Source organism: Syngnathus scovelli, chromosome 15 (assembly GCF_024217435.2).
Source record: "Syngnathus scovelli strain Florida chromosome 15, RoL_Ssco_1.2, whole genome shotgun sequence".
NCBI classification, from domain to species: Eukaryota; Metazoa; Chordata; class Actinopteri; order Syngnathiformes; family Syngnathidae; genus Syngnathus; species Syngnathus scovelli.
Genome location: NC_090861.1, coordinates 8,595,393 through 8,607,675, shown reverse-complemented (window position 1 = coordinate 8,607,675; position 12,283 = coordinate 8,595,393). Strand labels below are relative to the sequence as shown.

The window sequence follows — 12,283 nt, the reverse complement described above, 5'->3', positions numbered from 1 at the left end:
AAAGCCCACACACAAGTCCACTTTTCGAATAATTGCGCAGGTTGATCGACACGTTCCAGCGCTCAGTACTGTGTCCGTTATTATCCATAACCCTAACCCATCCATCCATCCATCCATCCATCCATCCATCCATCCATCCATCCATCCATCCATCCATCCATCCATCCATCCATCCATCCATCCATCCATCCATCCATCCATCCATCCATCCATCCATCCATCCATCCATCCATCCATCCATCCATCCATCCATCCATCCATCCATCCATCCATCCATCCATCCATCCATCCATCCATCCATGAAACGTGCAAGTAACATCTCTACAGACCCTTTTCACCCAGGTTGCAGTCTGTTTGAACTACTCCCCTCCGGACAGCGTTATAGAGCTCTGTACGCCAAAACCAGCAGACACAGAGACAGCTTCTTCCCGCAGGCTGTTGCTCTGATGAACTCACACCACTCTTAGAGTCTCAGAGTCATTGCTGTGCAATAACATCTTGCTCTCCACACCGTCTTTGAATTGTCTACACTGTTTGTACTATGTGTCCTCTCTGCATCCATTGCAGCCTGGTCATCCTGGAAGAGGGACCCTCCCATCTGTGGTCTCTTCTCAAGGTTTCTCATTTCCCCTAGTAGGAGTTTTGAGTTTTTCCTTGCCCTCCTGGGAGTTTAAAGGGCTAGAGACACCGGTATATGTATAAATCGGTTTTAGTTAGCTTATGGGCTTATAAATATAAATTGACGCTCGAAACAACGAAAAGGAAGCTGTTGCTCTGAAAAATATAATTTAAATTTGCTGCACAGACGAGTTTGACTGCACCGAGCCGCCAGCCGGAAGTGACGTCTCATGACGTCTCAAGTTGTACGCGTTTAGCTTCAGTGAATGTATAAAATGATGCTAATATTGCCGCTAGAAATGGAGCTGTCGCTATCATCTGCCATGTTGTTTGGGTTTGTTGACATCCAGATGTACAACTTGTGACGTCACAGTAATGGCGCCGCCAGTTTGGCTTCGTGCGGGACCCGATCGATAAACTGGCATTTCATTTCAGCTTTATTCTTAGTAATCGGTGTCCATTTTTAATTTCCAATGCGGCAAATGTGTTCACTTTATACATTCTATCAAATTCCGTTCTAATTGAAAAAAAAAAAGGGATGTCTCTAGGCCTTTAAGATCAGGGGATATTTGAGAATATTTGTCATTTTTCACATGTCCTAAGTGTTGTTCGTCACTTAAATGTTGAACAGAGGCTGTGATGTACCGAAGTCAAATTCCTTGTTTGGCGTGCTCAAACTTGGCGAATAAAAACTCTTGAATCTTGAATCCATCCATCTATCCATCCTCTTCCGCTTATCCGGGGTCGGGTCGCGGGGGTAGCAGCTTTAGGAGGGACTCCCAGATTTCCCTCTCCCCAGCCACTTCATCCCGGGGGATCCCAAGGCGTTTCCAGGATATTCGAGAGCCATAGTCTCTCCAGCGCGTCCTGGGTCGTCCGCGAGGTCTCCTACCGGTGGGACATGCCTGGAACACCTCCGCAGGGAGGCGTCCGGGAAGCATCCTGATGAGATGCCCGAGCCACCTCATCTGGCTCCTCTCAACGTAGAGGAGCAGCGGCTCTACTCAGAGTCCCTCCCGGATGGCCGAGCTTCCCACCTTATCTCTAAGGGAGAGCCCGGACACCCTGCGGAGGAAACTCATTTCGGCCGCTTGTATCTGGGATCTCGTTCTTTCGGTCACGACCCATAGCTCGTGACCATAGGTGAGGGTAGGAGCGTAGATTGACCGGTAAATTGAGAGCTTTGCCTTTTGGCTCAGCTCTCTCTTCACCACGATGGACCGGTACAGAGTCCGCATTACTGCCAACGCTGCTCCGATCCGCCTGTCGATCTCGCGCTCCATCCTCCCCTCACTCGTGAACAAGACTCCAAGATACTTGAACTCCTTCACTTGGGGCAGGATCTCATCCCCGATCCGGAGAGGGCATTCCACCCTTTTCCGATCGAGGACGATGGACTCGGATTTTGAGGTGCTGACCCTCATCCTGACCGCTTCACACTCGGCTGCGAACCGTTCCAGCGAGAGCTGGAGATCACGGCCTGAAGAAGCCAACAGCACCACGTCATCTGCAAAAAGCAGAGACGCGACGCTGAGGTCCCCAAACCGGACCCCCTCAACGCCTCGGCTGCGCCTAGAAATTCTGTCCATAAAAATTATGAACAGAATCGGTGACAAAGGGCAGCCTTGGTGGAGTCCAACCCTCACTGGGAACGAATTCGACTTACTGCCGGAAATGCGGACCAGACTTTGGCATTGGTGATACAGGGACCGAACCGCCCTTATCAGTTGGCTCGGCACCACGTACTCCCGAAGCACCCTCCACAGAACCTCCCGAGGGACACGGTCGAACGCCTTCGCCAAGTCCACAAAACACATGTTAACTGGTTGGGCGAACTCCCATGCACCCTCGAGGATCCTGCCGAGGGTGTAGAGCTGTTCCACTGTTCCACGACCAGGACGAAAGCCACACTGCTCCTCCTGAATCCGAGGTTTGACCTCCCGACGGACCCTCCTCTCCAGCACCCCTGAATAGACCTTACCGGGGAGGCTGAGGAGTGTGATTCCCCTGTAATTGGAACACACCCGCCGGTCCCCCTTCTTAAAGAGGGGAACCACCACCCCAGTCTGCCAATCCAGAGGCACTGTCCCCGATGTCCACGCAATGTTGTAGAGGCGTGTCAGCCATGACAGCCCCACAACATCCAGAGCCTTTAAGAACTCCGGGCGGATCTCATCCACCCCCGGGGCCTTGCCACCGAGGAGTTTTTTAACTACCTCAGTGACTTCGACCCCAGAGATTGGAGAAACCGCCTCAGAGTCTCCAGGCCCTGCTTCCTCAATGGAAGGCGTGTAGGTGGAATTGAGGAGGTCTTCGAAGTATTCTCCCCACCGACTCACGACGTCCCGAGTCGAGGTCAGCAGCACGCCATCCCCACTGTAAACAGTGTTGACGTTGCACTGCTTCCCCCTCCTGAGATGCCGGATGGTGGACCAGAATTTCCTCTAAGCCGTCCGGAAGTCATTCTCCATGGCCTCACCAAACTCCTCGACGCCCGGGTTTTTGCCTCAGCAACCGCCGAAGCCGCGTTCCGCTTGGCCATCCGGTACCTGTCAGCTGCCTCCGGAGTCCCGCAGGCCAAAACGGCCCGATAGGACTCCTTCTTCAGCTTGACGGCATCCCTTACCGCCGGTGTCCACCAGCGGGTTCGGGGATTCAATAAGTATACCCACACCTGCTCAACGCCTCTCACCGTGGGCAACTCCAGAGTGGAAGAGAGTCCAGGCCCTCTCGAGAGGGCTTGTACCGGAACCCAAACTGTGCGTGGAGGCTAGTCCGACTATATCTAGTTGGAATTTCTCTGCCTCGCACACCAGCTCGGGCTCCTTTCCAGCCAGAGAGGTGACATTCCATGTCCCAAGAGCCAGCTTCTGCAGCCGGGCATCAGACCGCCAAGGTCCCTGCCTTTGGCCGCCGCCCAGCTCACATTGCACCCGACCCCTTTGGCCCCTCCCACAGGTGGTGAGCCCATGGGAAGGGGGACCCACGTTTCCTTTTCGGGCTGTCCCTGGCCGGGCCCCATGGGCGAAGGCCTGGCCACCAGACGCTCCCTTCGAGCCCCGCCTCCAGGCCTGGTTCCAGAGGGAGACCCCGGTGACCCGCGTCCGGGCGAGGGAAAACGAAGTCCATTTATTTTAATCATCATAAGGGGCTTCTGTGAGCCGTGCTTTGTCTGGCCGCTTACCTAGGGGCAAGCAAACCCCTCCACCACGATAAAGTGACGACTCACGGAGGGGTGTGTGTGTATATATATATATATATATATATAAAAAAAAAAAAAAAAAAAACTTTTCCTCACCCCCCGTGGGTGGTCTCTTTTTCCCTTCAAGCTCGGGTCCTCTACCAGAGGCCTGGGAGCTTGAGGGTTCTACGCAGTATCTTTGCTGTTCCTAGTACTGCACTTTTCTGGACTGAGATGTCAGATGTTTTTCCTGGGATCTGTTTCAGCCACTCCTCCAGTTTGGGGGTTACTGCCCCTAGTGCTCCAATGACCACAGGTACCACTGAAGTCTTAACTCTCCAGGTCTTCTCCAGCTCTTCTCTGAGCCCTTGATATTTCTCAAGTTTCTCATGTTCCTTTTTCCTAATGTTACCATCATTTGGGATGGCTATGTCAACCACAACGGCTTTCCTCTGCTCTTTGTCCACCACCACAATGTCCGGTTGGTTCGCCATTACCATTCTGTCTGTCTGGATCTGGAAGTCCCAGAGGATCTTGGCTTGGTCATTCTCTACCACCTTTGGAGGTGTTTCCCACTTGGATCTTGGGACTTCCAATCCATACTCTGCACAGATGTTCCTGTACACTATTCCAGCTACTTGGTTATGGCGCTCCATGTATGCTTTACCTACCAGCATCTTACACCCTGCAGTTATGTGCTGGATTGTCTCAGGACCTTCTTTGCACAATCTACACCTGGGGTCTTGTCTGGTGTGGTAGATTTGGGCCTCTATTGCTCTGGTGCTCAAGGCCTGTTCTTGTGCAGCCAGGATCAGTGCCTCTGTGCTGTCCTTCAGACCAGCTCTTTCTAGCCATTGGTAGGATTTCTGGATATCAGCTACTTCAGCTATGTTTCGGTGGTACATCCCATGTAGGGGCTTGTCCTCCCATGATGGTCCCTCCAGCACCTCATCTTCCTTTGATGCCCATTGTCTGAGACATTCACTGAGCACGTCATCCGTTGGGGCCTTATCCCTGATGTACTTATGGATCTTGGATGTTTCATCTTGGATCGTGGCTCTCACGCTCGCCAGTCCTCGGCCTCCTTCTTTACGGCTAGTGTACAGTCTCAGGGTGCTGGACTTGGGATGGAACCCTCCATGCATGGTTAGGAGCTTCCGTGTCTTGATATCTGTGGTCTGTATATCTTCCTTTGGCCACCGTATGATTCCTGCAGGGTACCTGATTACTGGTAGGGCGTAGCTGTTAATGGCTAGGGACTTGTTCTTGCCATTGAGCTGACTTCTTAGGACTTGCCTTACTCGATGGAGGTATTTGGCTGTGGCTGCTTTCCTTGTTTCCTCGTCAAGGTTGCCATTTGCCTGTGGAATTCCAAGGTATTTGTAGCTGTCCTCAATGTCTGCTATTGTTCCTTCTGGGAGTGAGACCCCCTCTGTGTGGATTACCTTTCCTCTTTTAGTCACCATGCGGCCACATTTCTCAAGTCCGAATGACATTCCGATGTCAGAGCTGTAGATCCTGGTAGTGTGGATCAGGGAGTCAATGTCCCGCTCGTTCTTAGCGTACAGCTTTATGTCATCCATGTAGAGGAGGTGGCTGATGGTGGCCCCATTCCTGAGTTGGTATCCATAGCCCGTCTTGTTGATTATTTGGCTGAGGGGGTTCAGTCCTATACAGAACAGCATTGGGGACAGAGCGTCTCCTTGGTATAGACCACATTTGATGGTCACGTGTGCAAGTGGCTTGCCATTGGCTTCAAGTGTGGTTTTCCACTGTTTCATCGAGTTGGCGATGAAGGTTCTCAGAGTCCCATTGATGTTGTACAGCCTCAAGCATTCAGTGATCCAAGTATGTGGCATTGAGTCATATGCTTTCTTGTAATCAATCCAGGCAGTGCTCAGGTTGGTACGTCTAGTTCTGCAGTCTTGGGTGACTGTTCTATCCACCAGGAGTTGATGTTTTGCTCCTCTGGTATTTTTACCAATCCCTTTCTGAGCAGTGCTCATGTATTGATCCATGTGCCTGCTGATCTTATCTGATATTATGCCCGACATCAGCTTCCATGTTGTGGAGAGGCAGGTGATTGGCCGGTAGTTGGATGGGACTGTACCCTTTGATGGATCCTTCTGGATCAGGATCGTACGCCCTTGGGTTAGCCATCCAGGGTGAGTCCCATCCCTTAGCAGCTGGTTCATTTGTGCTGCCAGGCGCTCATGGAGAGTTGTAAGTTTCTTGAGCCAGTAGCTGTGGATCATGTCAGGGCCTGGTGCTGTCCAGTTTTTCATTCCTGAGACTCTTCTCTGGATGTCTGCCACTGTGATGGTTACTGGGTTCTGTTCAGGGAGCTTGCTGTGGTCCTTTCTCAGAGCCACCAGCCACTGTGCATCCTTCTTATGTGATGCCTCCCGCTCCCATATATCCTTCCAGTACTGTTCAGTTTCCAGCCTTGGTGGGTCTGCTCTGCTATTATTCCCCTGCCACTGAGCGTACACTTTCGCTGGTTGTGTTGTGAACAACCTGTTTATTCGTCTGCCTTCATTCTCTCTTGTGTACCTCTTTAGGCGGCTGGCCAAGGCTTGGAGTCTTTGTTTGGCAGTTTCGAGTGCTTCAGGTATGGGCATATGGCTGTATTTCTTGGGAACTTGCTTTTTCATTGCACCTTTCTGGGCCTCTGTCATTTGGCTCACTTCTCTCCGTGCTATCTTGATTTTGGCCTCCAGCCTTCTCTTCCATGGTGGGCACTGTTGTGGTCGCATATGGTCATTCTTCTTGTAGCCAAGCATTTCTAGGATCACTGCTGCTGAGGTGTATATCAGCTCATTGGTTTCAGTGATGGTAGCCGTAGGAATTGTTGTCAATGCTGCATTCACATCTTCTAGGAGACTTTCTGAGGGTACTTCACTTAGCCTCTGCAGTGTGTATCTAGGTTCCCGAGCATTCATTCTCACCGTGATCTTGTTCTTCAGGTCAGTTGCTGCCTCGTTCAGCTTGATTGTGCTTATTGGGGTTTCGTACCACACCTCTGGGCTTTTACATGGATTTAACTCGTCTCTGACCTGGTGCTCTGGTTGGCCTTCGCTATGGCATTTGTGTTGTATCTCATCAATCTCGAGGTGTGATAGCAGGTGCCGTTTATGGATATTGGAACATTGAGCTACTAGTTGCTTGGCCGATAGTGTTGACTGTGGGTATTGAAGTTGCCATTGTTCCCGCATTCTCCGCATGTAACCCCTCTCGCTCGGGTTGCTGGAGTAGTAGCATTCCAACAGATCCTTATTCTCGCATCTCGCCCATTTGTGTCTTGTTCCAGTAGCCCATTTTTCATCAGGGTGCTCTGGTTCCCCAGCACCTGACGCAGACCTTGTTTGTCCGGGCGACGTCTGAGCCGGCATGTCTTTCGTTTCTTGTACTCTCATTATCTCTGAGGTAGGCGGTATCGTTAAGGGTCTTGCCTAAGGACCCACACTGACTGTTGGTAAGGTAATCGCTCATTGCTCATATTGTGCCCCTGCCGGGAATCGAACCCGGGTCTTCCGTTTGTAAGTCATGTCACTTACTGATTGAGCTAGTCAGCCAATATATATATATATATATATATATATATATATATATATATATATATATATATATATATATATATATATATATATATAGTATTATTATATGTTGTATAATTATCGTACGGTAAATCAGATTTGGACACTTTCAATATAAACCCAGCCTCTGCCAGTGATGAGGTTTGATATTCAAGTGCTCACCTCGTGATGATGGCCAAGTGGGGCGGGGCCATGCAAGCACCCATAAAGAGCACCACATTCTCGTGTCTGGTCTGCCTGTAGTTCATCACTTCCTTTTTAAAGAGTTTCAGGTGGTCCTGATTGTTCCCATCAATCTCAAGAAGTCGGATTGCCACCTCGCCGTGCCACCGACCTTTATGCACCTTGCCCCAGCGGCCCTGGATCAACAAATATGTCCATTCAAGGATTTTCCCCATACAGTCTATAATAATGAGGCTAATATTATGTTCCTGCTTGCTTGCCTTTCCTATGAGTTCTCCAACGTCCAGCTGCTCAAAAGGGATGTCCCATTCTTGCAGGTAGACACTGGTCTGGCTGGCTTTGCGGGAGATGGGGACCTTCCATTGGTTCCCCCGCGAGCAGGGCAGATCGTCTAACTTGTCACCTTCGCACTCGCCGTCGGAGCCCATGTTCATCCGGATCTCCTCGCCGTCCTCCTCGTCATCGCACATCTCTTCCTCTTCCTCCTCATTGTCCTCATCCATTTCGGGGTCTTCATCTTCGACCTCAATGTTGTCCTCCCCTGCCTGGAAGGGGAGCACAATTAGTTTGTGAATTGGATTCAACTGAAAAGTGTCGAGTCATTTTGATCAGGTTTGGGTAGGGACACACTTTGGATCTTAATCATTTCATAATTTGGCCACCCAATAAATAATGCTTATTTATTGATCATCAAGCAGGCACAATATTTCTGGATTTTTTTTTATTCATATTTCCTTTCAATCTTGTATGTTGGATGTAATATGTCAACAAACTAAGAAATTTTAGTCATTTTAAAAATATAATTCAATAACAGAACAAGGCAATCCTTTCTGATGTAATTATTTTAATGACATTTGGCATACCTCCTCATCTTCATCTTCAACCAAATCAGCATGTAAGTCCTCTTCTGATTGCTCAATTTCACTACTGTAAAACAGGAACAAAATCCAATGAAAGAAATGTTAATAATTCAGAATGACAAATCAACATAAATTGGGTTATCAATGGAGGAATAAAAAGAATTAAAGTCTTACACTGTGTCTTGGAGAATATCAGTATGTAAAGTAGTGGGGTTGGAGACGTCTGAGAAAAGCAGGAAACTTATAAAAATAATGCTCAAAAATATTCATCGTGAATTTGTACAACACAGCCGTAAATGGAGCACAACAACATGCAGTTTCCCATTAACGCCAGCAGGTAGCGACAAAACAACATTATATGCACAGAACGGTGGCATAATACGCATGAGTACGGCACTGTGAAATCCGGAGCAATGACATACAGAGGGAAGTAGCAGCTGCACAAAGAAATGATGGCAAGGTGACCATGCAAGTTTCACATGTTGGGACTCACCGGGGAAGATAAACTGCTGTCTATGCTGAAAGTAGCAGGCAGCTTTCGTTTAAAAAAAAAAAAAAAAAAAAAAAAAAAAAAAAAAAAAAAAAAAAAAAAAAAGGCCAGCAAGCATGGCAGAGGGGAGAGAGACTTGTGATTAGAGGTTTTAGAAAGAAGGAACTTTAAAATGCACAACTATAAAAGATTTTCAGTGTTAATGACAGAGGGTGACAAAAAAGGAGTAGTCTATCGTTTACTCCAGTAGGAATTTTCATATAGTGCTGGCATGCACATTTGAACTTGCAAGATTTGGGCATGTGTCTACAGCTGCCATCTGTGAGGCTCACCCGGGAAGTTGAAGCGGCTGTCCCGATGGCCTTTGGGCGATGGGTTGGGAGGCGGCGTGGCGCTTGGAGGGTTACTCTGCTGGAAAGGTGCCGGGGAGGAGGGTGTGGACGAGGTCGTGGAGGACGGATTACTGCTGGAGTCGAGCTGGTTCAGGACGGGGGGATGATCCTGCTGACACAAACCACTCAGTGGAGAAATCAGCCTCACATTACACTCACAGGACTCTTTATTAGGTACACCAGCACAATGAAATGTGTTCTATGACAACAGCTGCATTAGGTCATGATGTCAATCCATTTCCATACATTTTCAAAACATTGCCATGATATTTGTATTTGAGATGCAGAATTACATCATTCTCACCTTCACGCTCACATAGTAGTGGGAAGCGGAGAGACGTCAGATGGCAAGAATCACCTGCATAACTATTATTTGTCTTTCACACTAATGCTAACAAAACTGGAATGTCCAGACATTGAGGACATCTGCGCCAATGTGTTCAGAATTTTCACACATACAAACACTTAAGTGCCAGACTCGAGTCTGGCACTTTGGTTTCTTGCCGATAAAAAGCGTCAAGTGAGATTCATGCCTGTTTAAAAGCAACGCATATTTTACCTTTTTGGTAAGGGCCTTTGGTAGCGTACCAAACTGGGGAGCTTCAGAAGGACGATCCACTGGGTTGTTGATATCAGATGGCACAGACTCTGTCCTCCGAATTTTGGCAACTACAACAGAAGATCGATGTTGCTTTGATTTTGCATTTCAAAGTCTTTTTTTCCAAGGAAAACAAAAAGTCATCTCACTTGGAAGAAAAGAGATTCTGCAAGATGGCGCTTCCTTTGTGCATTTGTTGTGGCACTTTAATCTACAACAGACCACAAAACGTCCTCACAACAAAATCATTTCCACATTCTTTCCGAATTAATATGAAAGTTCTCAACTCACCGACAATGTTTGCACTTAACCCCAAACATCATGTTCTTCTGACACACTTGACATGTCTGAGAGAGCCAAGACTTGGTGGAGAACCTACAGAAAAATAACGCATATGAGCCCAATTCACAAAATGCACCCCGTTGAGTGATAATAAATAGTCAGATGAAAAAAAAAAACAGTTCATGGAAAAAAAAAAAAAAAAAAAGAAAAAGTCACCTGTGTGTGACTGCAAGGCCGATGTCTCTCCTCACAGCTTGTGGAGAGCTGCGGTGAACTGGTTTGTTATCTAGGGAAAGATATTGAATGGAGTTAAAGAATAAAGAGAGAAAATGAAGCCAAAATTCTACGCAATGATGATGACAAAATCAAAAGCTAGAAACGACTCACTCTTAATGATGCTATGCTCTTCCAACAGGGTTGGTGTACCAGGAAGGGTATAAGGCATGGTGGTTGCAGCTGGGGGCAGCCCCGGGGTCCGTACAGGAACAGCGGGGTAGCGACAAGGCGTGTCCTCATGTCCGTTCCCATTGACTTGCATATTCAAGAGGATTTTGTTTTTTTTGACACATCTGGAAGCAAGGTTAAAAAGTGATTTAGTGAGTGAGTGAGTTTGCCCACCCCTTGGGTTAGACGCCAAATGTGCACCGCACAGTGTTGGAGGCAGGTTATGTAAGAAGGATTTGAGCGAGGCACGTTTGAGTGGCTAAATCGAAGTGGCACGGGACAGTCAGGGTGATGTCCCTGGCAGCCAGATGAAGCGCCAAGGACGCGCTGCACTTAAACGTGAGCAACCACAACAGGCAAAAACAATTACAAAAAAGGATGACAACTGAGACCCAATACAGAATGCAGACAAGGTCATGAGAGTGCATGTTGAATCTGTCTTTTCCTGCCTTGGGACAAAATTAAGCCTCCAATACACAGACAGGATACGATGGATGAACATGGCGCTTGTTTGTGCATGTTCAATCCCAAAAAAGAGGGGAGACAGATTTGTGCGTGTATGTCTGCATGTGAGTGTTTGACTTGCCACCTCCGAGCATTAGTCCGAGGAAATACTTCCTGTTTGGACATGAATCATAATCTCTGGGAATCTGAGGGGGATTAGCCACGGCCAAACATTCACAGTAAGGAGAGTGTGTATGAAGTGTATAGAAAGGCAAACTGACACACGGTAGTTGTAAAATCTACCCCTATAAAGAAATTGCAGGAATGTCCGGCAAGTTTAGCACGTGCGACAACAATTGGCCATCTCAGTGATGCCTGGTGGAAGGAAGTGTTGCGGGCACCTACTTGTTGGCCAGTGGGTCTTCGATGCGATTGCCCAACTGCGATTCGTGACTTTTGCTGCGTGTGAGGGTGATGTTGGGGAGCAGATGGAGCACTTTGCGGGACGGAGGCGGCGGGGTGCACGGAGGCTTCAGTCGGTGTCGCCGCTTGGATGGTGGCGTTACGGGCGGTGTGGAAGTGTGTCCATGGAGGCGGCTAGAGCGAGCTAAGGACACGGGGAATGCGCTCGTGAGGGCGCTTTCGCCGTGGAGGTGCAGCGTCTGCCCCTCGGGCGTGGAAACCGCTGACACCGAGCCGGTATGAGGAAAAGTCGTGCAGGGGGTGGATGGCGTAGAATGGATGGTGGACGGGCGGGTGAGAGGTGAGGGGCTGAGCGGCCGCAGTGGGTTTCCAAGGCTAGAAAGCTGATCTGCAGTCAGCAGAGAACCGCTGTCCCTCCTGGTGGGCTCAGACAACCAAGTTGTGCTGTCTTCCTTCAGTTCACCTCCTAGAACAAGAGACAAGTGAGGAATCACACGGCCCGCATCCATGAGGAACACATTCAAAGCCGTGGCGTGGCGCACATACCGGCTTCAGTTACACTCTTGAGGCAGGAGAGGGCAGCACTTAGTCTGGCACATTCTTCGGAAGTGAAGCCAAGCCTTCGCATTGTGTCCCTCACCTGAGTTCCTGCCATCTGCAGTAAGGCATCCAGGGAGAACTTTGCTTCCACTGCCTACACAGAAGTACAATCAAAGAAAGACAATGACGGATTCAATCAAGCGCAAAAATTATTCAGTTTCCTCACAGGTAC

The 12,283-nt window shown here is 48.8% G+C and overlaps 1 protein-coding gene across 3 annotated transcripts in view; it reads right to left on the bottom strand.

Moving 5' to 3' along the window:
* ksr1a (kinase suppressor of ras 1a) overlaps positions 1-12,283 on the bottom strand; it is a 39,540-nt gene that overhangs the window by 9,003 nt on the left and 18,254 nt on the right. For 2 of the 3 annotated variants that reach the window (XM_049741610.2, XM_049741611.1), the window contains exons 3-15: positions 12,058-12,205; positions 11,494-11,977; positions 10,588-10,769; positions 10,417-10,486; positions 10,210-10,293; positions 10,068-10,129; positions 9,880-9,989; positions 9,261-9,429; positions 8,932-8,973; positions 8,613-8,661; positions 8,442-8,505; positions 7,839-8,123; positions 7,558-7,754 (exon numbers count right to left, since the gene is read on the bottom strand). In XM_049741610.2, coding sequence (XP_049597567.1) covers positions 7,558-7,754; positions 7,839-8,123; positions 8,442-8,505; positions 8,613-8,661; positions 8,932-8,973; positions 9,261-9,429; positions 9,880-9,989; positions 10,068-10,129; positions 10,210-10,293; positions 10,417-10,486; positions 10,588-10,769; positions 11,494-11,977; positions 12,058-12,205 — 1,946 coding nt within the window. The remainder of the gene's footprint in view (positions 1-7,557; positions 7,755-7,838; positions 8,124-8,441; positions 8,506-8,612; positions 8,662-8,931; positions 8,974-9,260; positions 9,430-9,879; positions 9,990-10,067; positions 10,130-10,209; positions 10,294-10,416; positions 10,487-10,587; positions 10,770-11,493; positions 11,978-12,057; positions 12,206-12,283) is intronic. The other variant, XM_049741612.1, reaches the window with a different exon arrangement.